Raw genomic sequence first — 26,817 nt, forward strand, 5'->3', positions numbered from 1 at the left:
TTCCCCCCTCTTTACCCCCAAGAGAAGTAGCCTATAAACCAATTAGTATTTCTCTTTCCAACACTTAGAGCAATGCTTACTACACAGAATATGATTGGAGCTATGGGAATAAAATGATAATGAGTTTTATGAGTTTGTGTGATCAAGGCTAAGTGTCAAGGCTGCCAGCTTTTGGCTCCTTCTCTGCGACAGGTATGCTGGAATTGGCAATATTTCTGTCCTTCCGTTTGCCTTTCTAAAATTATTTTGGCCAGCAAGAAAAATGTATGGTGCTAGCAGACAGTAATGCTTTCTGTATTAACTGGAAAAAAAACGACAAAACCCACCAACCGACAAAATAACTATAAAACCCGACAAAACCCACCTTACCTTCTTCCTGAAAGTCCTCAACTAATGAATAAAGAGATTTAAGTGTCTCAGAAAACTCAGTTAAGTGCAGAAAACTAACAGCAAGAGCTGAGTCCCACATACGGTAGCAGCGATCTGCCTCCCCTTAGGAGTAACAAATCTGACAGAAACTGCTGCTAGTTACATCTTCATTTCTTTAAGTTACACTTTAACCCAATGTTTCCCAACAAAAACACAAAACATTTTTCAAAATAAGCCTCCCCCTTCCACACTGGTGGAAGGGGTTTTATTTTAGTTATCTCAAAATAACCAAATCAGTTGGAGGTTTGCTACAGAACTTCCTGGATATGTTGTTCCCACTATTGATTCAAGAGACAAGAATGTGTCGGCTCTGAGATTTTAAGGCATTCAGTAGAGACTGATGTTAAAAAAGAACAACCCTCCACCCCAATCAAAAATTTTAAACAGTCTAAGGTACTTGGTCGCCAAGTTCCCCGTAGTTCTGAGGTCACTACTGCACTAAAGTGTCAGTTGTCAAATGCTGGGACAAGACCCGAGCTTCCATACAAGTCCCAAGCCAGTTCTGCATCCTTGTTATATCTCCTGGAGAAATAAAGCAGCAGTTCACTCTCCCCTTTATCTTTCAGACAGACACTTTTAGAGAGACATAAGAATGAGTTTTCAATGTCGTTATTAAAAGATGCTCAAAACCAATTGCTCTTTTGTTAAATACTGTGTTAAGTCTAGACAAAGTTACAAAACTGTCTTTGAAAGTTTTTTCTGGTTGTTTTTTTTGGCATGTGATGTAGAACAGCTCAATTTTACTTTAAAAAAAAAAAAGAAACAGAAACCCCCCAAAAAACACCAACAAAAAAAATTTAATGGATTCTGCGCTCAAATAATATTGTTACAACAAAAATATACAGAATGTACACAATACAAAAATATTTGGAAACGTACCATAGCGTCTTACCTTGCAAATATAATTTTGTTTCACTAGCCCTTAACGGGAAAGTTTAATTTGTTCAGTATTTTAAGGCAGAAAATTACATTGTTTAGTGCTTTGTGTTTAACACTTGGATGTGTTGTTAGCATTAGTAGTGTAAGCAAAAGAAAAGCTGCATAAATCTAGCTTTATTTGCAAACTAAACAGACACTGTGGGGGAGTCAGGAGACAGTCAGCGACTAATGTATCTATTAAGTTCACTGGAAATTAAGGTACTATTGTTACTTAAATCAGGCCTAGGGAATATTTTGTGCTCTGTGTTGTAAAATACCCTGAAACATAAATTTTCTGTACTACTACTGGCATTTCAGAAATACCTCATTAGAAAGCTTTTTCCAATTAAAAGCCTATGATTAATGGTCACATTAAAAATACTTTTACCTTTAAACAAGCTTGGTTTCTGTCTTATGTGTGATTCTTTCTTTACAGAGCTGCAAAATGCACTGCTTTCCGTTATAACCAGCTCTCAGCATCAGTGATTGCAGAAGGAATTTTTGAGTCGTATCACAGAGCACTGTAGAGCAGCCACTGGTATAAAAGAAACAGAACAGCAGCAAAAAATTCAAAGAGGCTAAAACCCCAGAGGTGCTGGCCTTTGTTCTGTAGATCCCAGTTGGCCTCCAGAGGTTGCTGGTGTTGAACTGCATCCATATTCTCCAGTTCCACTTCGCGTAAAGCCAGTGGATGGGGTTTCCAAAGCAATTGAGCTGAGCTTGAATCTATGTAAACAGATAGACTTTGAGCTCTTTACTCACTGAAGTAAGTGTGAAAGCCCTACCCACGATCCTGTGAGACTAAATATTGGCACAAAACAGCGGCTGTCTCGTGAGGTCAGCAGATAGCTGTTATTTTAGTACCAGCTCTAAACGTGTCAGATTCCATCCTTCATACCCCAGTTCAAATTGATCTAATCTGATTTAAAACATCCATCAGGCAGTACAATCCATCAGAAAGAGCAAGGTCTTGGGACACAGAATCCCTGAGCTTTATTTCTAGTCCAGCAACCTGAGACAACGATAATTTCTCTGGCCTCCCCCTTCCCCATTGATAAAATACTTCTACTGCTAAAGCAGCAAGCAGTGAAGAATCACAACATGCCACATAAGTGCTAAGATTCCTCATCGACTGATGCGGAAAAAGTGACATGAGATGTTGTCTCAAGAACTCGGCAAAAGTAAATTCATCAGCATTTTTAAGACTCCTCTACACCTCACTCAGAGGTTGTTTCTGGTAACCTCCTCTCCCACCACTCCATTACAGCCCTCCCCCTCCTCCTTCCTATATTATTACCAATGTGTACAAAATTAATCTCTACCTGTCTCCAAACATCTAGCAATAAAAGGTGCAATTTGCAAGCCCCGTGGACTTCGATCTACCTGGTTCTCCCCCTCCTTCTTCCTCCCCACGGCTGTCTGAGCCACTTCTCCCGTCTCTCCTCTGGGATGAGGGGTCAGCAAGGGGCTCCGAGCCGGACCCCGTCTGTGCTGTCACCTTGCTGTCACCGTGCTGTCACCGTGCTGCCGGCAGATGTCCTGAAGGAGCTGTACAACCAGCACCCCAGGCTCTCCCAGTCTGCATTACTACTCCCTACACCCACCCTCACTGGACCAGTGCTGCAATATACTTACTAAATGGGAAGTCCAGCACAGAAACGGCTTTTTTTTCCCAGGTGGTGTGTCCACTCAAGGACACAAGCATAAAATAACTTCCTCTAACGCGCACTGTTCAAATCTGTACATTGGTAACGGTCCTTGCCCCTTGCTCTAGCACTGCACGTCTGTAAGGTTCAATAGATTCACATTTTATCCGACTGATGTAAAATCCTGGCAGCAGCTGAAATAAAACAATCGCCAAAACCAGTCCCTCTGTGGACGGCTCCTTCAGGAACACGTTGCTGACTGTGACAAGTTGGGACCACAAGTGAGCAGAATATTACGTCTCTGAAATAAGCCAGCAGCTTCAAGGACATCTGGAGGTAAACGAAAAGCCTGTTTGCTATTAGCTCTCTGGTGCTGCAGCACTGTGGCGCTCCTGGGTGCATTAGAAAACAACGCAACTGGGTTTCCTGATACTCTGTAAAAACATAACAAGTTTTCACAGTATAATTTTAGTGATTAAAAAAAAATAATTACAAAAGCTTAAGCACTTTGCACTGCTCCTGACTCCATGAGCTGATAGATTCTTAGCAAACAGGCTCTGTGTACAACCTGCTTGATGTATGGAGAGGGATTTCAGCTGTGATGAGCATAAATGTGAGAGGGTTTTATTTCTTCACCCACAATAAATCTAGTACTGCTTTAAAGTCTGGCCTTTCTGATCCCCAGGGTTGCTTGTAGACTTGCTCAGGCAGGGCATGGGGACACAGAATAGAAGTCAGAAAGGTGAACAACAGTTTAAAAGAACAAGTCATAAGCTCAACCCCAAAGCTGTTTTCGACCAGTTCATGTAAACTATGTTCATCTATGGATAAAGGACCAAAGAAGGGCGCCTGGATTACTCTGTTCAGCTCCCTCCTACTTCTGAGCAGAGGCAAAGATATGTTGGCCAGGGTCAGGCTGATGAAGAAACAAGGTGGCCCTTGATCTTGCAGCTTGCTGCTTCACCCCAGAGCACATCAATGGCAGGCACGGAAACCTTTCCTGGGGAGAAACTGATGGGCATTAGGTAGCTTTCAGTTGAGAAACCAAAACTAAAAGTCAATCGGTGCACACTGTACTCTGGTAAATTATAGGCAAAATAATCTCGGTTTTGTTGCGATTGAAATTTTCTAGCAAAATTTTCAAAGTTTTTCTAAAACTTCCAGAGGAACTCCCATTTTTGCTCACCTCTGGTTTAAAGGCAACTGTAATCAGAAAGGCTTAGCAATAGGTGAGGAAAGGAATGTCTTCCTTACGTGTTAACCATGCTTCTTGTCAATATTCTCCTAGCTCCCCGCTCTCCTGCTTGCCTGCTGCTCCCCAGGGAGATGATCTCCACCGCTACGAAACTCACTGGCCAGCTCATGACCTGAAACGATGCATGCAAACTCTCATGACTGCTTTGAACTGGACCCAAACTTCAGAGATAAAATGGCATGGGGAACCAATCCCCTCCTCCAAAACAAACAGAGCTCTGACCCTTATCCCCTCCTCTTCTTCCTTGATCTGAGGGCCCATGAGCAATGTACTAGCCATGCAGAACAACAACAGTGCAGTTGCCCTCAGAGATCCCATTCCTGTGCACAAAGGTGGCAAAAATTGTTTCCTTTGCAGGTAAGGCTTATTCCAGGCTGCAGAAACACTTATTTTCTCCCCCCTCCCTTTCCCCGAGGCAACAGGAGTTTTACTAGTGCGTACTGTGGGAGCAGAACTTCAACTTCCAGAGAGATTTTTCCCCTAAGAGGCAAAGAAGGGGGCAGCTGATAAGCACTTGTGAATGTCCCCTCTAGAAAGACAGACTCCTACTAGTTTGTGGTATCATCTGGCAGCACCCATTACACGGCTGAGAGAATAAAGCCCACGATACAGAGACACTTTGCTGCCGAGCAAACACAACTGCTACAGTGCCTGTGAGATGTGCTGTGGAAGGCTCCGGTGGCTGGTGCCTGTCTGCAAATAGAAAGAAGGAAGAAAGGAGCTAGTCTAGAGAGACTCCTGCGGCTGCTTTATCCAGGCCATCAAACTAGGCGGGTAAAGGGCAGAGAAAAGGAGGGCATCCACGTTCCTGGACTGTAGTTTGGCAGCTCTCTAAAGCGAGAAGCAAAGTAACATAAGCACCTTACAGAGAAGCGTACCTACAAGCACTACCGATGTTGCAGTCTGGTCCCCAGGACCTGCAGGCAGCTGTATGGATTGTGCTACAGACCAGTCACAGATTGCTAAAACCTGGGGTTGACCAATGTTAAAGAAAAAGGCATCATTGCAACTAACTGTTGCCTGGAGCCTCTGAACGTCCATTGGCTCAGGAAGAGGCATCCTCAAAATTTAGCAGTCACTTTAAAACCAGTTTTATCAGTTTGAGAATGATCACTGTAACACCGTAACACCTTTCCACTTCAGTGGGAAACCAGTGCTACATACAACCTGATTTAAATCCACTGCCTTCAGTGGACAGATTTGGCCCCAAATGGACTGTATGGCTGTAAAGACTAGATGGTTCCCACCCTGCGCTGCTATAGGTGATCCTGGTCCCGCTTTTTCTTCCCTGCTGGAAGAGTTGAGATCCTTGCTAGGAGCTCACCACAGGCCAGGTGTTAGATCAACGTGGCCAGAAATAAAGTGAGAAGAAAACAGCATCTGATTGTCAGCTGATAAAAACACAATTGAACATTTGCCCTCCTTTTCTCCACCCCTCAGAAAAGAAACCCCAGTCATACCCTCCACCCACAGCAAGCTGGGGGAAAAAAATTAATTAAAATCAAGTGAAACATGCGCAGTAAAAGTCACCTCTGGCTGGGTGTCCATAACACTCTAAGAGTTCCCAAGGTTTATAGTGCAATTTCATTTGACCTGTAGTTGAAGACCAGTCTCCATCACTTTGGGTGATCAGGTTCTGCTGATTCCTTTGAAAGGTGCATAAGACAGGTTTCACCGTAGGCTAAAATATCTTAGGAACCATTCAAGTAATTAGACAGTGGCACTGGTATGGCTGAACAGTCAGATGTGTCCGTAGAAACCAAACCCACGCTGCCTTGTGAGTACCATGCGAGTCTCTAATTAGTAAATGTCTGCTCTTTTTCCCTTTTAGTGTTCAGTAACATTGACGAGCTTCATTCAACAACTGGCCGTAATTCCAGCACTGACCTGGAAAATACAAATATCTCATACAAAATATTGACGTGTGCTAACAAACCAAGTGATAAGTGCCCAGGTACAAGCTGCCCAACGGGAGCCCTGGCGGTGGAGAAACTGCCGGGTCCCGGCCAGCCAGTATTATAGTACCTGCTCGATATGTCAACAAACCGATCAGCCCATTCTTTCGTGAGATCTTTAAGCATCTCCTCCAGCACACACTTGCATTCAAAAGAATTATCCTCCCCTAAGTTAAATATAAAAATAGATCCTCCATTTTCATTCATTTAACATAGCTGACAGATGAATTCCACGCTCGAGTTTTCTGTCCCATGTTTTCAAGGAGGGGGAGGTAGCTTTAGATCCAACAGGCTGTAGGCAAAAATGTTCCAGAAGATGGCAAACAAGACAAAAATTACATAAATAGAAAGGAAGATCCACCATAAAGTCTGATCTTGGAGTCTCTGCTCATAGTTCCTCAGAATGATGACACCGAGGGTGATTCCAACCACCACCCCTCCCAGGTGAGCCATGAAGCTGGGGTGTGGGCATGGTGGGTAAGCAGAGGGGTGGAATCGCAGCCACACGGCTCTTCCAAATTCAAAGCTCACTGGAACAAAGAAGGAAAAATAAATTAATTGCCTAGGTCTATCCCTTCTTAAGTCCATCTTGCAGGCAGCGCTGCATCCCTGAAGAGATGGAGAGGGAGAAACTGCCTTGTATGGTGAACATAGGGAAGCTGGGAAGCCACGGCTACGTAAGGGGTGCGGCACACAGACGTGAGGTCTCCCCAGTGGCTGGTAAGTGGTCTGGGTTCGTGGGAGTGTAGACAGGTGGGGGAATATTTGCCTTCCAAAATTTATACCAGAACCATAAAAAAAAAAAAAAGAGTTAGAATTTGAAGACAATTGTTTGCAATGAATACATGGCCTAGTTTCGCTTATTGTCCCACCCTAGAAGATAATTCATTAATGTGTGTATAATGCTGTTGCTATCCCAGATAGGAAGTGCTCCAGGAAACCTAAGAATTATCATTACGAAAGCACTGCTTGTTTGCCATTTCAAAGAGGAGATGTTCAAGTCCCAGGTCTTCACAAATGCCACAAGCTACAGATGCTGGCTAACAACAAATCCTCATTTACAAATGCTTGTGTTGAAAGCCAAAATAAGCATTTGAGAGTGATGTGGTTTCTGCTGCCAGAGGGTCCAGCTGCAAGTTCCTACCAAAACTGCTGCAAAGTCAAAACTCTCTGAATCAGCATGAACTCTTATGACAAGGACAAACAAAACAGGATCACGCGTGTGCCAAGTAGTGCATGATACTTACTACAGATCAAGGCAACAGCCATGCGCAGCAGTTTGAATTGGCACTTCATTCCTGACCAGTTCTGGAAAAGAGACAAGGAAAACAAAGTGATGCTGCATGCAAACCTGGAGAGATTTGACATTCAGATCCGCACTGGAAGAGCACCAAGGACGACCATCCCTTGAAACAAACCCCTTTCATTGCCTTTGCCACCTGGCTGTGAACAGGGGTGAACACTCACCACACCAAACATAGTTCTGTCAATCCCAGAGAACGTAAACATAAAGGATGTATTTCAGACATGTCCAAGTTATGGACAGTCCACAACTTCTTTGCCTGGCAGTCTTACTGACTTTCCTTGCCTGACAACCAGCCAGTGTGGCATGGTCCTTGGCTGGCCTTGCCATCCTCCGTTCTTCAGACGGACTAATTTTTAACGTGTTAGTATAATGTTTCACCTTAAATTCTGACTTCTGAAAATACTTGAATTTACTTACCCTTCAAAACCCTGTTGTATTAGGCCACATCAAATAAAATTATGTTAAGTAATACCTAGCATTCAACACAAGCATCATTCTGGTTAACATCACACAGCTCATGATGATCCACTCGGAAGCCCAACACTGTCACCTGTCACGCAATTTCTCAGTGCATTCAAGCCCTACTGCACCTTTCCAGTGCTACTGCCTGAAATTCTGCAACTCGGGTCTTCTGCAGAGAACACGCGAAAAATAAAGACCTCAATTAAAGCATACCAAGGAAACAGTGCCATAAGAAAGCCTGGATTTGGCCTCCTCTCTCTTCAGGCTTGGTCATTAATCAATACAGTGGAATAAGAATCTCTGAACGATAGTCAGAAATCCTGGGAGAAATGTTTAAATTTCTCCTTTTCCACTAACACAAAATTTCCAAGCAGAAAAAGAGATCATGTTCTGGGGAACTCAGAAGTCTGACAACACTATTATTAAGTGACGAAATGAAATTTTGCCTGTTGAAAGCAGTATGAGATACCAAGCTAGCCAGGAGGAATAAAAGGCTAGCTGAGGAATAAAAAAAATGCTTGTAAACTTTTCAGCCTAACTTTAATGGCACCCAGTGACTTCTCAGCCTGCTGAAGAAATATTCTGCAATACATATTACATATATTCAAGTTTTATGTGGGATCTGTCCATAAATCACTTCTGTCACTGCAAAAATGCAATCTCTACAAAATAAGTAACTCATTTTCTCTCTCCACTGAGACACCTAACCCAGTTAGAAGGCTCTGAACTCATGCTGATTAATATTGTGCTGCTTCCTTCGGTTTTCATTTCCATGTAGCTGTTTTGAATTCCTCCCCTCACTCTTTTCCTTAAGGTGACATGCTTTATTGCTTCCCCCTGTTGGTTATTTTATGTATTTAATTCCAAGAATATTTATTTTTACAGGCAGGAATGTTTTCATTTCCTTTGGTTACCAGGAGGCACAAGGGAACAGAAGATTCAAGAGATCCTCCCTGCAACAGTCCCTCCGTTTCCCAGCAGCTCCCAGCACCTGTGCAAGACTCTCTGCTTTACCAGCAAGTGGCCAGCACGTCTTTCAGCGCACCGGAGCATCACATCTAGATATTAAGTGAGCAGAGAGAGAGAAGAGGGGGAAAGAAAGACAAAAAAAACTCCGCCATAATGGGAAAGGCAGTAAAAGTAATTTCAGACGAGAAAAGAGGCAGCGGATAATGGAGGAATATAGATGCTAAGGTAGCAATTGCTAAATAGATTTGGAGGAGACCAATGAGCAGTGAAATGACAGGCCACTTGGCGATGCTTTAAGAAGTCTGGTAAGGCAATTGGTGAAGACTCTCCACACGTTTCTGGCAGAAACTCTTCCTCTAAAGCAAACTGAAATTTCCTCTGATGTCCCCCTCCGACCCTGTGAATCTCAGCGTGAAGAAACCCTGTGTCTGCATTACTACCCTGTGAGACAGGGGAAACTCTCTCCTGCTGCTGTTGGCCCAGTGGCAGGGAACACAAATCACACTAAAAATATAAGGAGGCATTTTGCCAGTAGAAACCCTGTGGTATAGGGGTAGCCCCTCTCCTCCACTCCCTGTCTCTCTGCCAGACACTCAACTGTCCTAATTTGGCAACAGCTCCCAGCTCATTCATGCTCCAAAAAGCTTGAAGACCGCAAAGACGACGTGTCCTCCTCAGGAAACCACCCACTTCCCGGCTCCCAGCTCCTACAAAGGCTGCCTGGAGCAGCACCATTGTGGTTCGCAGCCCCAGCCTGCGGACTTCCCTGCATTCAAGCATTAAATACAAGGTTTCTTTTAGGCTTGTCACAAGTACCACCACACGTGTACGTGTTTTCCAGCACCCATATAACAGACGTTCTGTCTCTATTGCAGCCGACTTGCATCATCTTCCCACTCAGAGCCCAGGGGAGGCCACATTACCATCATTTTTATGGTTATTCTGCTCTGACATTGCTGGTACAGGACAGACATGCAAGCCCTGTACCACCACACACGAATCCCGATCGCAGCAAAATCAGCTCTCTCAGCAAAGCCATTTTTGCCCAGCGGTCAGGAGTCACACAAGCAGATATGCTGGGCTTTGCCACCACCTAGCTGAGGACCTCGGATGAGCTCCCGTTTCGAGGTCTTAGAGGAATCACGATGCTGGTATTTAGTGACCTTTGTAAAGTACTTCATTAGGTGAAAAGGCAAAAAGATGCATCACTAATACACCCAAGGTTCAGCTTCAGTCTGGGTTTTACAAATGGAGAGAAGGGATATTCTGCACACAAATCCACCAAATACTAAATTTCCTTAGGTACCCTCTAACATTACATGGCGCATGCAGACAACTTCTGCAGAGTCAGTCAGCTCCTTCTTTTCCAAACATCTGTTAGCCCTTGCAAGGATAGCTGATAGCCTGGAGTACACTGATAAGTCTTGGATTACCAGCATCTTTGGATTCTCCCCGCAAGCTGCCAGTCATCAGGATACCAAGCCACCAGCTGCAGTGTAACATTTCCATTCCAGGACCACACCACTGAGACAAGACTCTTAACTGGGGCAAGCTCTGAATGACCAACAGCTGGCTCAGGCCCTATTTCCAACCCCTTTGGGCCACCAGACCCGGCTCACTGCCGAAGAGGTTAGACAGTCATTCCGGTACTCACCATGACTATGTTCGCCAAGTGAGCTGAGACAAGGGCATACACGCCTCCAGAGGAACCCACCACAGGCGCAGTCATATCAGCTACTGACACTGCCAGGGACCCTGGAAGAAAAAACAAGGGTTTGTGACAATTGCCAGCCAAATAAACACACTCTCTCCTACCCTACATCCCTGCTGCTGCCTGTTTTGTGCTAATTGCTGCAGGTCAGTAATATACAGATAAAGAGAATGGGGAAAATCAATTGACTTGTGAAGCTAACTCAGTCCTGTAGGACTGCCAAGGCAGTGACGGATTGATTCTCTTGCACCTACTTTAAAAGCAGTGAAGCAAGGCAGCAACAGACCTTCAAACCTATGCTGCAAAAAGGCACTTACACCCTGATTAAAACACAAAGGAAGCAGGAGACAGACAAATGTCTGTGTCTTGTTCCTCCCCTGAAGATAAAATAGAAGTAGCTCCTATGCTGGCAAGACAAATATTTGCACAGTGAGAAGGAACTGGGGACTTGTAACTTAGCACAGGCCTCTGATCAAAGCACAGCCTGTTACTTATAAAACTTGAGAGTAAAACCAGCTAAAAATAACCTGGATGGAGGCAGTAAACACAAGATAGCAAAATGACAGGTCAATCACATAAAGGCATCGCTAATAAGAATACATCCAAACATAGACACTGCTTCTCCTTATCCCAATTGGAGGCTTGGATCTGCTCAAAGCTCCTTTCATTGCAAACTTTGAGAGTAATTTAAGAGATAGAGAGGCAAAGGCAGACTTGGTGTCACAAGGCAGAGATAAGGAAGATCTTTGTGATGAGCGGAATGGGAAAAAGACACAATGGCAAATCCTGAGAGAGTCCTCGGTAGTACAGAATCTAACGAACTTCTTTGCTAATTGCTCAGCTGATTCTGGGTCAAGAAAGTGCTGCGGTTCCACCATCTAACTCTGCTGATAGCTCCCTCCTCCACTGTATGGCCCTGAGACTTCTCAGCTCTTAAACACTGCCATTAAGGAAAAAGTTAATGAGAAGTTAAGAAAGGAGTAATGAGAACTTGCAGTTAAGTCCTTGGACGCTGCACTGAGCATATACCTTCAGTCTCTCGATCTCAGTCTCAACATGTCTTCTCAGTAAAGCCAGACAACTGGGAAAAAAGTAGGCAGTGGCCATTGTGACCCGTGTCTGCATTTTACTGTTTATCCCTGATGGTTTAGGAGCTGTGTTATCTTTATACTGCCAGATCCTCAGCGTAAGTATGCCTCTCTCTCTCTTTCCTGGCACATGTCAAAGAATAAAGTATGTTTAATAATTGGCTAACAACTCAAACAAGTAAGGCTATCATGGGATGCTTTTCTGTGTGGGACTGTCCGGTCACATTTGTAGTTCCATCCTGCACTAAGAAGGGAAGTTTTCCCTTTCCATTTGGCACTTTCCTCCACAATTTATAGGTCATAAGGTGTGAAAAGCAAGTCTATGAGGATGTGGTAGCTTGTCTGAGAAAAAAATGGGATCATTTGTGTAGCAGAAATGAACCAATAGTGCTAGGTGGGCTAGTGAGCCTCACCAGGCACTGGCTACAAGCCTCCAGAGCTCTGGGCATTCAGCCCAGCCCAACGCCCAGTAAAACCTGCCTCTGGCCCTGCAGACCCTGCCAGCAAGTCCATGGCCACAGGCATCTGAGAGGCAGCCGGCAACTTGCAGTGCTCTCCTGGGCTCAGCTGTAGCAGATTCAATGCTAACTTGCTTCACTTACCTGGCACAGATGTGCTATGTGTATTTACACAAATATAAATGAAGCCCCAGGGTTTGGTACATGGATCTATGTAGACAAGCTTATGTCTGGAAAGTTGCAGATTGGGGACCACTTTAGCGCTTATTAAAATAACAGGCAAGGGACGGTGGAGCTAGTCTGCTAACTCCTTTCTTTGCATTAAATAGCATGGTGTTTGTACCATGCCTAGTCCTGTGTCCTAGTCCAATTATTCTTTCCATGGTCTCTCTCCTGGAATGCAGGATTTATTAGCACCCAATGCAGCCCATTTTACAAAGGCTTTATCTGCTTATTATGGAAAAAATAGAATTATGTAGCTGGAAAAAAAAAATCACCATAAATCTTGAACTAAGGCAGTCAATCATTGTCTGAGTTCTACTGTGAAGCCCTTGGCTGTTCTCACACTCTCCTCCTGTTTTAATTAGATGTTGATCTATTGTCAGCTAACTTCCATCACCTCCAAACTGCTGGAAATGCCAAACATAAATAAAAGCAATACAGCACAAACTAAAAATCAAATCAAACCCCATGGCTTCATGATTAAATGAATTTCCAGATTCCTGTGCACTGCTCACAACCTACAATCAAATTCTTCTTGCTTACTCAGGCTGTAGAAAGCAGACAGCACAGGACAAATGGAGGAAGAACTGGCACAGGAAAAAAAAATTACTCTTAATGCAGGGATGCCTGTGATGCCACCTTTCTTCTAGGCCTCTGTGGGACACAAGAGGAAAGGAACAGCATGACCTCCACATTCAGGAAGACCATCTAAAGCAAGGCTATTTCAAAGAAACAGGTTGTGGGTGCTTTTTTAGCAGGTCTCCTAAACACAGAGCCTATGGCTAGTTAGAAACAGATGTCAAGTTGTAGCGTATTTCCTACTTCTAGCCTCTAAAAGAATTTCAACGCACAGAAGATCAGTGACTGCTCTTCTCCTCCACCCAAATGTCACAAAACATTTCTCCTACACAGTCAGCACAGACCATTTTCAGATGCTTCTCCATCTGGGGCATCCAGAGGTGTCACCTACCTGCCACAACTCCAGCAACGTACACAAAACTGATCCTCGCAGCTCCATGCACCATTTCCAGGGGAACCCCAACCAAGAGCTGAAGGACAACATTGAGTCCAAGGTGTTCTATCCTGCGGCAAGGAAAAACAACAGTTGTCCTCTTTTCTAACTCTTTGGTCTCCCTTCTCTACCCTTGAGACAGAGAGATCTTGGAAGAGAAATCAAATAGCACCTGCTTCATGAAAGTAGATTGTAACGCTGGGAAAAACAACGGTTTCTGAAAAAATCAGACTGAGAACTGCAATGTTTCTTCCCTACTTGCTGCTCGTTATCTTTTTTTCATATCCACTCAGAATATTCAGCCAAAGACCTCATACCATGTTTCGTTCTTAGGGAGACTTTTTTTCTTCTTTTTTTTTTTTGTTTTTGTTTTTTTGAAGAAGTTAAATGACTTGTCCAAAAAAGCAGCAAGATGGCAGCAGAGCCTGGAACAGAAGCCAGAAACTTGACCTGCTCCTCTCTTCTCCCCTCCTAATGATACAGCCTTTCCCTTACACTGCCATGATGGGGAGTGGATATTAAGTCAAGAGCAAGGTAAGCCTAGCAGTCCCAAGACAGTTGGCGTTTCCTTGTAACACATAATGCCGCTTTACTGTTTGTGCTATCTGACCCGCACCCTTTTCTGCTGTGCCTACTTCAATGTGATCGTGGTCAGAACGGGAAGCAGAGGGCATTTTTATCCCTGGTTTGGTGCCCAGTGAGACACAAGGCGTATTCACTGTTCACCTACCCTTGTTCCCACTCCAGTCAATAGCAAAACTCCTGCTGAACACAATGGGAAAAGTTGGGCTGAGAGTAGTCTTGTAGAAAACCCCACTGTGCACATCAGGACATGCAGGACCACTTGCAGCCTAGAGGTAGAAAGTGTGACAGCTAAAATGTGCATATTTGATAAAGACTCCAGTGCAGCCGTTTTCTTCTGTGCTGAATCAATAGTTTCAAAGCAAGTTCTTTGTTGTTCTAATCAATAGTACTTAACAAAACTGCCTTGCTACTTTTCAAAGCTCTATACAAATATTTACCCATGCCTTTGCCATCTGCAGGATCTTCCAGTGACATAACAGCAGCATCAGACCCCTGAACAGGGTCCCTCTCAACACTGTGCTAGTGTCTGAGATTTGCCCTGGGCTCACAGGGCTGTGACCTTGCTGAATGGCCACATCACACTGGACCCAGTGCTTTCTGTACGAAGAGTGCCCGAATCTGCTTAGGTGGACCTAAATGACACAGTGGTGCCCTTAACACAGAAGGCTAGCATCTTTTGGGGGAAAGAGTGCAAAATAGCTAATGCATTGAAAATCTACGTCCTATTTTATACAAGGAAAGGATTGCTCACAGACAGTTAACTAGCAATCTTTGGTTTAAGTTACATGCGTTTTTATTGTTTTGGTCTTTTTTCATGTTACCATAGCAATTTCCCATATACATCAGAGAAAAACGCTGATGGTGAGATGCAGTAATGACAGAACAGTCTCATAAACGAGAATTTAAAGTTGGACCGGAAAAAACTGCTAGAAATGATACTGCAGGAAACAGTCCTTTCTGGATATCTTAATAGGTTTGTTTCCACTGACTTTCTCTCCAAGGATAAATTTCTCTCCTGCACGAGACACTCAGCACTGCAATTTGTCGTCATAGGAAACTGCTGCATGTAACTGAGCGTTTTTATTACCTTGCTCAAGACTTTTGAAGCCACTGGGCATGGGCATGTTCTGGCACCTGTCCTGATCCTGCATGTTCACAGAACTTAGGAACTGGATTAGGAACAACCAGCAAAGGTCAAACTGAAATCACAGAAAAGAGTCAAAGCGTCCAAGTGCTCTTTTACAGAGGGGAGGGAAGAAGCTTTGGCTAGCACACAGTCAACGTCATCAGGCGGCACCTGACATTTTCACACAAAGCACTGGGTCTTATTTTTCAAAGGAAGCTTTTGTAAGAGCTCGGCAAAGTTTATCCTAGACTCTGAAGTGACTGCCCTGATTCACAGCTGTTCTTGAAAGACTTTCCAGGAGCAATCCCATTCACTTCTCCTCCCCATCATGCTAAGAGCTTTGAAGGCTCCACAGTCAATATGCACCCATAAAATATAATTAGCCTTTGCCAGTGCTGAATGCGTCATTCTTGAAATGACAATTTCATTGATTTATTAAAGACTTTCTCCTTCCCCGGAACCAAACAAATGGGACTGAGCATCAATGCAAGTCATTAGTTATGGCAGTGTTACAAATGCGTGGGCCCCAGATAATCAACGTCTGCTTTTCATGAAAGCAGAAGGGCAGAATTTACAACTTTGCCTGCCTTTTCAGCCCTTGACAAAGCTCCCTCCGTCAGGAACATCACACAGCCCGTGCATTTTTGGAATCTTTCTAGAGGCACAGCCAGCCAAGCCTTAGCAACTGCTGTCTTCTCGGACACCTTCTGGCTGTCACTTGCTCTTCAAAAAAACAGACCGAGTGCACTAAATTAAGGAGCAGTCCACATTACCATTTTAAAGTCTCAGCTGGAAGCAGGATAACAATAGACCCCATGGCATTGTGTTAGCCTCTCATTTGAAAATGAGGGGAGAATGATGGGCTTCCACTAAGAAATGTTATTACCTTTCCAAGATTTATCTGTTCTCCTGATATGAAAGGAGCTTAACACACAGAAGTTAGCAATAAATGAACATTTACCCTAACTCCAGATACTGCAGATAAATCATGGGGTTTATTATTCCAGCGGGACTCTCCATTGTTTTGAAGGCTACGCAGCTAAAGAACTTGGAATCCACGACAAAAACAATGAGTCTCCTGCACACCACCTTCCCCACTGTTCACCCCTGAGCCAGCCACAGATGTGAAATAAACCTGAGATATTTTTCAGCCAGTAAATGTGAAGAATGCCAAAATACTGCCTGCTACAAGAAAGGGTGACCTCGCACAGGTTAGGAAAGCATGCCACAGGTGGTACTGGAAGACATTTAAATGCGGCAAAAATTGTCCTTGTGCAGGTGCTTCTCTTCAAATGTATCCCAAAGCAACCTGCGTTTACATAAGTGATATAACAGAACACCATCACCACCAGAAGAAAACCCAGATACAAATTAGCTAACGTTAGTTAAAATCAAGTGTTTCTTCCTTTTACAAGCCGAGTTTCCCCCACATCCTCAGTGATGGAAACTTCCAGTTCTCATTTTACATAACCAGCCTCACATCTAAGCCCAATAGTCTCCACTTGCAGATTGAAACCTGTATACAATGGACTTTTTGGAGGGATTTAGCGTGCGGAGTACAGATGTTGCCACGTTCAGAAGTTTCACCTAGAATTTTTTTCCTACTCTCCCCTTGGGTGGAGTCTGTTCTGTTGTATGATTTTTACCCAGAGATCTGGGGCACATCTTGTGCTCAAGGGCAATTACACATGGAGGCAGTTATTCCATGGCAGAGAAGAGACATCAGCATGTCTTCCATCAGAGACGTGGAAAAAGGAAGAGATCAGCTTGATCTTTCTGACCTTTCATAGAAGAACACTGACTGATGGGAATATAGGCTTTCTATTTAAGAACAAAGGGTCTTTATCCAGCTTCAAACTATAAACTACTGCTAAAAAGCTTGTTGCTGTGATTTTTTAGTGACAGAATTAAAGAAAATTGCAATTATCTGCCAGGAATGTGTGAAGATAATGATCTGAGAAACTACTCAGAGGCGGTAGAGTGTTTTGTACAAGAATGAACTTTCCTGTGACACTCACTCATCACCATGGCATCACAAACATCACACAATTAGGTCTCTTTGAATCTCGGGAGGACTAGCAGACTAGCACAGTCGAGAAGCACAGAGTTAGAATCCCCACGCCTTGTGTTCTCTTCCCAAGTCTGCTACATACCTCCCATAGGATGAAGGAGGATTCATTTTACTGTGCACCTTCATTTTGCATTTTGCGTTAGATGGACCATTCTCTGTCCATCTGGTCAGTCGAGATTGTCAGCTCTTCAGGAACACTGGTGTTTGTACAGTGCGTACAAAATGGGAGTTCAATCTTGACTCCGGCTTCTAGGCATTATCTCAGTCCCTACAGAAGGGACAACATTACTAAGTGATGACATACCATAGGCACAGGGAATTTAATTGACTTTTCCAACCTCAACTAGGAAGTCTAGCAAGAATACACCATGTAGTTTTTAACTACCAGTCCAGCATCTTTGCAGACTTGTTCTACCACATGCACAGCTCCTCTAGAGGGACGCTCGGCTTCGATCTGGTGAGTTTTAGGAAGCAAACATTGGGAAATGCACAGTAAGAGGAAGGTGTGGTCCCAACACTGCTGGGGAGAAGAGCAGCATCTGTTAAGTTCTTTATGTTGCCTCCTCCCTTCAGAGAGCTGCAAAGGTTTGCTCCTCATTGCCCAACACTCCACAACAGCTTCAGATTTTATACGTAGTTTAGAACTGATTTTTAAAAATTTATTTCTGAGCTGATTTTGTCACTTCCTCCTCCTCCCTCTCTCTGGGGAACCTGAACTGTAGGGAATCTCCGCAGTTTGTAAGTACTCACCCTGCATGCATGAATATGTAGGTTAGGTACCTCCAAGCCTGAGCACGGAGCTGAGGATGGTAAAGTAATGCATTCTTCAGGTATAAGGGATGGGTGACTTGCAGCACAAATCTGTCTAATACCACTCCATTGTAAAGAAAAAAGGCAACCTAGAAGAGCAGGAAGATTCCTTGGTTAGCAAATGCCTTCTCTCCCTGAAAAGCACTTTGTAGCTCAAAATCATGGAGAAGAAAGTCAAATGTTCGATAATTTTTCTCCCATTTGACAGCTTTACACAGCACGAGTTCCCCACGAGGTTGAGGAACCTGCAATGCATCAGTATAACTATATGTGGCTTTCTGTAACGCACCAGCCACTGAGTCAGAGGAACTCAGCACCCTACTGATCAGTGCCATATTATATCCTTCTCTGTGCTTATTCCAGTGCATCACTCGGCAACTGTGCAAAGATCTCATTTGCGCAACAGATGAGCAGGTCAGAATATTTAACCCAGTTTCTCTTCCCTCCTTTTTCTCTCCATTCACAGAACAGAGGTAACCATAAAGGAATTTTTCTTCTAATTCCATTATTTGAATTACCAGTTTCCCTAGAACTACCCAGATTTTCATTCCTCAAAAAGTTTGCTGTAGTTTCCCAAATTCTGTAGTTTCACAAACAAATTGTTTCAAGGACTAATAACCACGCTTGGAGACAGATAGGATCACAGTCTCCACTTACACACACACATACAGGTAAGCCAAAACAGCTATCAGCTTCGTCCTTGTCTGGGTCTAAACGAGTCCCAGGTTAGCCCTTGACGATGTCCCAGCAAAGCCTTTGGCAGTGTGGTGTGTGTTCCCAGAGAGAGGGAATTAAGTTACTTGCCTCTACAATAGTGATGGTAATCATGAACCAGGGTGGAGGGCAGCAGGTATAGCTGTCGTAGTACCACTTGCGGTCTATCTCTCGTGGCAGGGTCTCGTATGCAACATGCCGGATCAGCCTCTGCGAAAGGCTCAGCCCCGTTTCCTCCAGCAGTGCCTTGCTGCACAGCCTCCTGTTCCCCTGAAGGATGGCTTGGCGGAAACTATTTGACCTTTTGTTGCTCATCTGGGTAAAAAGAAAAGGAAGAAACCATGAGGACAAAGCAAGGCCTGGCACAACCATCCGGGGAGATTACTGCCAGTTTGGTAGCACCAGATCCAGGCAGGCAGGAGAACCACCACCAGGCTGGAGCTTTAGGAACCAGGATCATCTCAGGATGATACGGGGTGACTTCACCATCGGTTATCACGTTCCACATTCCTGTGTCCTCCTTCCCTCAGCTCCCCCTCCTCTATCACAATTCCCTGCACTTGCCATCTCTTGGGGCAGAAAATTTCTTGAACGTAGCAGCAGGTCCATTCACAGCATCTAACCCTTGTGTTCTGGTCCTTGTTGGCAGGAGTTAGCTCTGGGCAAAGAAAATTATCCCTTTGTGCAAAACAAAACTGCATGAGCAACAGGAACAAAACAACAAACTAAACTGGTGTACAGTCTGTCTTAGCTTGCTGTAAACTTCTTTTAAAACAGTTATCTTCAGAGGGGGCAGGTTTTGAGATGGTGCAGGCTTTGGAGGATACAGCTAATTTGTATATGCATTATCATCTTACATGCATAGAATTAGCTATCTATCTTTTTGAGCATACACTTTCCCAATTTGGATGCATAATTAAAGCAATTGCATTTGCAAATTAGGCAGATGGAATTTTATGCCTAGCCTGCTTGAGGGGAAAAAAAGAAAAAAAAAAAAAGAAAAAAAAAATCAGGTCTGAAAGAGCTTGCTCCAAGATTTGGATAATTGCTAATTAGCCCTGATGTCAAACAAACCTGCTGCATTAGAGTCACTATCTGTACTGGCTGAATCTTTGGCAGGAAGGCTTAAAAGGCTAACTATGCATAAAGTCCCCCCACCGAGAGGGACCTTTTACAGTAAAAGGCAGCAAAGAGAATGTGACAGCCTGGTCCTTCTTCTGAAAGAACTGCTAACTGATCTCAGAAACCACCAGCATCTTCAGTCTCCAAGAACCAAATAAGAGACGATGTTCAACAGCGTTGGCTTCCAGTCATCTTGGATCACACTTGTTTTGGCTAATATCACAAAGTCAGCAAAGCCCAGAGCTTGTGCTCTCAATGCCCAGGCAGCCAGGTAATTGTTCCAAGCTAGACCAAGCTGCTTAAAACAGTAATCGTTGCAGGGAGCCACCTCCTGTTAATCGCTGGAGGAAGGCGAAGGGGCCATCTGAGGTGATGGCGCTGCAACCCATTCTCCCAGCAGCTGCCCATCCCTCCTTAGCCTTCGTTTCCAGCCTGTCCCTCCCACGCAGAAATTCATCGAGGTGAGCAACATTGACAGGCAATTGATCTATTCCAAATTCTTTAAAACTGGGGAAAAATTTGTTCTTTTTGAGTTGTTTTAGTAAGAAAAAGGTTTACCCTAAAAACTCTTTCTCCTTTCTTGGTATTTTTCCTTTGCACTCGCTGTCCTTCGCTCATTCATAAAACACTTGTAAAAGAACAATTCTGGCAAAAGAAGCAGAAAAGGCAAAGAAAAAAAAAAAAAAACCTGTCCACAAAAATCTTTCTTTCAGTCTTCTCAAGTCTATCATCCAACAGCTTTTATCTAAAACTAGGGAAGATGAGGGGAAAAAAATTGTTGGTGCTCTTCTGTTGCATTAAGAAAGCCCGCTCATATTGAAAGACAGTATTTTCATAAACATCCACCGGGTGTAAGGCTTTCCTTAGCATTTGTGAGACGATTTTGGTAGGTGACAGACGTACCTCTGTTTCAAAAGGTACCTTTAGCCATCAAATGACCTCACTATGGCCACAGAAGAAAGCTTCGCTCCGGGTTAGTTCAGAGCAGCCTGTCAGAGACGCACGGTGCATGCTCCCTCGCAGAGTTCATTCTGTTCTCTCTGGCTTTGCTCCTCTTGTGGACAAGAATAAATTCAGACTGAAACTATGAACTTGCCTGCTACAGATGAAGATACTGGACAGTTGTCTGAAGCTGCCAATATGCTTATTCTAACTACAGTGGTATGTGATTTTCCTGCCTACTGCAAAACGGTCAGTGCTTTTCCCAGCTGCAGCACTTCAGTGGAAAATACAATCATTTCCAGAGTCAACCAAAGAAAATCATCATTGCAGCTCAGCATCAAGAAGTGCTGACCACACTCAGCAGATGATCACCTTATCGCTGCAGAGGCTGGTGAAAGAGATGGGCAGGAAACTCCAAAGGCTGCCAACGTTCATGACTGTGCTAGGCTCATAATAGAAATTTCCTTGCATTTGTTCAGCAGAGGATCCTAACCCAGGCACCACTGAACCGTCTGTTATTGCTGAGCATGGCAAAAAGGGACTTGCTCAGTTCAATCACCTGAATTCAGCACAGCCCCATCAGTCCAGTGTCCTGCTCTGCATTACTGCTAACGCTGCCCAAAGAGCCCAAATTGCAAGAGTGGTGCAAATTCCTCAGCATGATGTTTCTGAAGGTGTTCCTCAACATACTAAAAACGAAACAGAAGGGAAAAGTCATCTTAGTTTTGTTAAGAGCAGGATACTGCAGGATCACTGTGGAAGTTGCAGATGAACAAAGCCTCTGGCTCTCCTGGGCCAGAAGCTGGAGGGAAGCTGGACCTCACAACACCAAGTGACTTGCCCAAGGCCATATGCTAGAGTTAGAAGAATCCAGGTTGCAGGACTTCTCTGATCACTAGGCTGCAATGCTTTCAAGCCCTTCTGTTCAGCAGAAAGCTTTGCCTTCCTCCTCCAAGAGAGGAAAATAAACCACAGAACCTTCCACACCCCACATCGAAGTTAAAATGGAAGCTCATGACAATGCTATTTCCTCCAAGGAATGATGAAAGCCAGTTGTAGCTTTGTTCTCTCAACTACCTGTTCTCACACCCCATTATTTTTACAAGGTGTTCCATATTGGTTGTTTCTGGCCACATCTGGATGATAAAATGCCAAGACTTATTTAAACTGGTAATGATAGGAAAGCAGTAAATGTTGATATTACAAGAGCAAGGGAAGCCCTTGGGCAAAATGCTGATAGATCCCTCGGGAGCATATGTGACTGCTGGAGAAAGACCTTGTATGCCTCAACACACACAACAAGGTTATTTCTGTACACTATGAGGCACTGCCCATTGGTAGCCTCTCTGAACTACAGGTATGGATGTATCACATCAACTGCACTTGTAAGTGGTGAGCACAGCCTCTTCCTCCTAGTTGATTTTTGGTAGAGCTCCCCAGATACCGAGAGATAGGCACAGAAAAACATATAAATGGATTAAGAGTTTCTAGGGGTTGTCAATACAAATGAAAGCAAATGCCTGAGAAATCATTTATGGCTAACTCTGATATAAGGTCATGGGATCAAAGTGTTCAGAGATGGAAAATACCTTTGAAGTCAACTTCTTAGGTGACTGGAATCCTGTCCCAGGATAGAGGGTCTACTGGGTATTCAAATTCATCAGCTCTTAGCAAAGAGGCAACAGAAAACTGCCTGCAAATTAAATGGAGCAGGTCACGAACTGCTGCAGTCTTGCAGAACACATGGAGATATCCAGCACCAAGTGCATTCTTCCCAGATTGCAACACACCAGCAGACTCCTTGGGAGGAACGTGACTGGCAAGGAGCAAGATACTCCCTGCATCCACCAACAACAGTACGTGCTGTGTCAGTGGGAGCCAGATTTCAATTTACCCAGAAAATTAAAAGCCTTTGGTACCCATAACTACAACTCTAACTCTTCAGAGCTCTTAGCACTAACTAAACCTCCTGCCACCTCTGGCAGGGACATAAAAATATTTGTCAGGCCTCCTTTAGAGCAGAGGATATGGAAAGAAGGTCCAGGTTCCCTCTAAATGCTGTAGCCTTGGCGTGGTTTTACACTCAGACGAGGCAGGGACACACAGGAGCATACCACACGTGCTGAAAAGCCCCCACAATCCACTAAGATGTGGATGACTGGATATACTGTTAAAGTTAGGCCTCTCAGTAAGATGACAACCTGCTGGTCCCCTACCTGCAATCATTGCCCATCACACTAATGAGGAAATAATCTCCAAAGAGGATGTATAGCTGACTGCCAGGGTTCAAGCAAACACAACAGTCCTGGGCCTTCTCAGGTAGCCCCACAGACCTTTGGATCATGCTGTTAATCTCAAGCTAGGAGGTGATGGGCATGAGGAGAAGCAGAGGATTAAAGTCACTACCATTGCTTTCACCAACCCTTGATGAGAAGCCTATTTTGTTCCTCAGACTGACTTTGGAAGACTCAAATCTTCCCAGAGAGTCTCCCATATGGCCAAAACTTGCTGACTTGATTTCGGAATTACGTAATATTGGTATTTATGAGCCAAGTATTTAATCATCAGCTGAAAGAACACTGGGCCCATTGTTGGGCTGCACATTATTACGGCTCCAGAAGCTCAGGGCAGCCCACCCCACTTTTCTTCATGCAATTGATCTGGGACTTCTTTAATAAGTGTGATATTAAAGCTGCAGGCAGATGGGTACAGCAAACAGTATGTGGGGAATGAAGGTAACGGTGGGGAACAACACATTCCCTTAGTCCCTCGTGCCTGCAAAAAGTTATTATGCCGAGAGAAAGAAATTTCCCTTGTAAAACAGCCAAGCTGAGATGACTGGTAACCACGCACTGCCACCTTTGCCCTTTGGTATTACCATACCAAAACAGAACAAGGCTTATTGCGCTGCCCAAAGGATGGGTTTGATACATCTGCCAGAAAGGAAAAATTTTTCCTGCTTAGATCTGAAACTGTCTTCAACATTGAAAATGTCAAAAATTTAGGATAAGAGTTCTTACCATCTAGTGTGGGACAGTGACAAACTTTGGTAAAGTACAAAGCCCTGCTTTTGTTCAGGACACATGCCAATCTAGAACCAGTCTCAGATAATCTGCAACTTGCTATGGAAACTGTCCATTCCCACTGGCAGACCAATTTCTCTGGGTTTCTTGGCTATCTGTACTACTCTTGCTGCCCCAGATAATCAATAGCCAAGTCATCTAGCATTTCCCCATCTCCAGTTTCATGGCTTGTGTGGGGCACAGTACCCTTTTTATGGTTTTTATTCAGCCTCACTCAGGAGGCTTTGAAAAACATGGATTTCTGCCCATTACGTATTGGCATCTTTGAGACTGGTCTACGGCTATTTTTAAACACATACAACACTGTGACAGGCAATGCATTCAGCTCCCCAGCTCTGATCCTCCAAGACACAGAACACTAAATCAGAACTTAGCACAAGCTTTTTAAAAGCCTCTGTCAGCTCCAGTTTTATAACCCACTTTACTTACAAATGCAGCCTTTCCAATCAATTTTGCTTTCAAGATTCACATTTATTTCCTTCCCTCACTCCGCACTTCTACGAAATGCTAATGTGGGTAAAGACTGCTTCTCCCAAAACGCATAGCTCAGCATCAAGTTCATCTGTCACAGATGTTCACATCCTCTGAGCCAACCTGGTAGCACTTTCCCAAACAGCATCAAATGGGAAAAAAGCAAATACCAACATCCTGATTTGCTCTGATTAAACCACTAAGCAGTGGTTTACTCTGGGGATTCAAGAAAAGTTAGAGGCAGGAGAGACCAAATAAATTATCCTGGTCATTGCAGGAGTATTCCCTGCTCAAGGTTTTGTCTGGACTCCTATTAAATGTGCCAGGCTTAGACCTTCCAGCACTTCCATTAAAAAAGGTAAACCACATACAGATTTCAAGGTTAATCTCAAGAACACTGCTTGCAGGACGGGACTAACATTGTGGTTCAAATAACATTGTGTCGAAACACAGCAAGTTTGAGACTTCAAACCCCCCAACACCTGTTCCATTTTTCATTGGTGCTGGGAAGGATTCCACAACCGAAATGAATCCAGATTTAATTTTCTGAAGCAAAATTTTTAAAAAATATCTTTATAACATTTCCCACTCACATGTGTATTTTAGATACATACACAATTAAAACAACCATTTAAGTTGACATCGTGGTTCTCAAGTTTCAACTGTACATGATTGGAAACAGCTGACGAATCATGGTTAAGGATGGAAATTCCTAAGCTAAGTTCCACTTTAATTGGCATAATGATTATTTGCCAGACTAGTTCCCTTGGAAGAAAGTTCTCTCTTCTGCTGTTATGTGTGGCCAGTATCTAATGGACTCAGATCAATGTACAAGCTGAACACACTCCAAAAGCAGCTCTTGCATCCCAGTTATTAAGTTCCAAGATACTTACCTGGCCCACTGATGGCTTTTTTCCCCTTCAGGAGATGCACATGGCTCTTGGAACATCAAAAATCACCAGTTTTCTCCAAAATGGGAAGGAAAACAACATGAAAGCAGTGTGAGGCACATTTGTCAGAAGGGGTATCCAGCTCCTGGAAATGCTCCCTGGAGTAAGAACTTTGCACCTCAATAAGGGCTTTAATACTTTGAGAGGTAAGAGATGGATAAGGACACAATCACATGACCAGTTTCATCTATTTCTTGAGAAAACCTCCTCCTTACTCATAATAGCATAATATTAGATCAAATACTGAAGTATGAGACTTTCAAACCTTTTTTAATTATATATTTATTATTATACCTCTGAATAAAGGCCAGGAAGAAAGCTCAGGAATCCTATACTTTCAGCCAAGATAGTGAGTCAAGGACAGAGGGAGCACTTAAAGATGTGTCCCATTGGAAGCTGAAGGACATCCCAGAGGACTCCCATCTGGAGTCCTCTTGATGTTTGGCAGAGGATCTTCCCTGGTTCAGCAGCGCAGCTAATTGGAAGCACAGAGGGGAAGAAATGGAGCTATAAAACCTGCAGCTTTGACTGCACCAAACCTTTCCAGTTTAGCAACAGTGAGAACAAAACAACAAGCACCGGACAAGACCACTAGAACTGAGGTCCTGGGTTATTCTGCAATAAACTTAAAACACTCACTAGAAAGTGAACAAGGATTTAGCAGGAAGAGGAGATATGCATTTGGGCAAACTTTTCTCTTGCCTGGGGATTCCCCTTAGAATTGCAGATTTAGGCTTTATTGCTTATCTTCCCAGTGACTCAGGTAATAACAGTTTCTGCAAAGCCTTGTTCACCTAAGCCGTCTATGCAGGCTGTCAGCTGGTTCAGTAAAGGACATGCAAAGACACTGGAAGTGGAATTTATAGCTACTTTATGACTGTGCGACAAAGTACTTCTAAGTACCATTAAAAAACCCCCAAGCAAACCATGGTTTAAAGAACCTCTCTCACCTCCACATTATCTGACAGAAAGAATACAGTATATAACTTCTTAAAAGCTCACCTCCACAAAGATAATAAAGCCCTCCTGGTGCTGTCCCATACACACTCACAAAGCCAAAAGATAAAATTCAATGTTTTCTCCTTTAAAAACCGTTATCTCTTTTCCTAGCTACAGGTCTTCCTTCACTGTTTCCCCTTATTTCAGTTCGAGCCAGGTTGGAGGAAATACCCCAAGTAAAAATGTTACCACTGAAACAGCAAAGGCAAGAGTTACTCACCTTTCAAAGCAGAAAGGATGGCCATGAAAAATCTACAGGCACACGCAGTGTCCCCACAAGGGACAGAACCAAGCCTTGCTTTTATCACTGAAGTGGCTAATAAGAACAAATGGCTTCCAGCCATGCATTATTGAAAAACGTCTTAAGAAAAATAGAAGCAGCTGCTTTTGAAGCCTTGGAAAGCAATGGAAAAGCAGGCTGGAGTTAGAGCAAGAGGGAATAGGGAGCTAAGGGAACAGCAGGGAGGGTTCAGCACCTTGCAGAACTGGTCCTTCCCACATGGCTGGCTATTG

General features: G+C 43.8%; 1 protein-coding gene across 1 annotated transcript in view; it reads right to left on the bottom strand.

Annotated features, from left to right (window-relative positions):
- Positions 1–590: 590 nt before the first annotated feature.
- Positions 591–26,817, bottom strand: part of RHBDL3 (rhomboid like 3) — a 72,489-nt gene continuing 46,262 nt past the window's right edge. The window contains exons 4-9 of the mRNA XM_075169568.1: positions 18,828–19,052; positions 17,964–18,112; positions 13,390–13,502; positions 10,595–10,695; positions 7,451–7,511; positions 591–6,733 (exon numbers count right to left, since the gene is read on the bottom strand). Of these exons, the coding sequence (XP_075025669.1) occupies positions 6,462–6,733; positions 7,451–7,511; positions 10,595–10,695; positions 13,390–13,502; positions 17,964–18,112; positions 18,828–19,052 (921 nt within the window). The 3' untranslated portion in view covers positions 591–6,461. The remainder of the gene's footprint in view (positions 6,734–7,450; positions 7,512–10,594; positions 10,696–13,389; positions 13,503–17,963; positions 18,113–18,827; positions 19,053–26,817) is intronic.

Source organism: Calonectris borealis, chromosome 20, assembly GCF_964195595.1.
Source record: "Calonectris borealis chromosome 20, bCalBor7.hap1.2, whole genome shotgun sequence".
In the NCBI taxonomy this organism is placed as follows: Eukaryota; Metazoa; Chordata; class Aves; order Procellariiformes; family Procellariidae; genus Calonectris; species Calonectris borealis.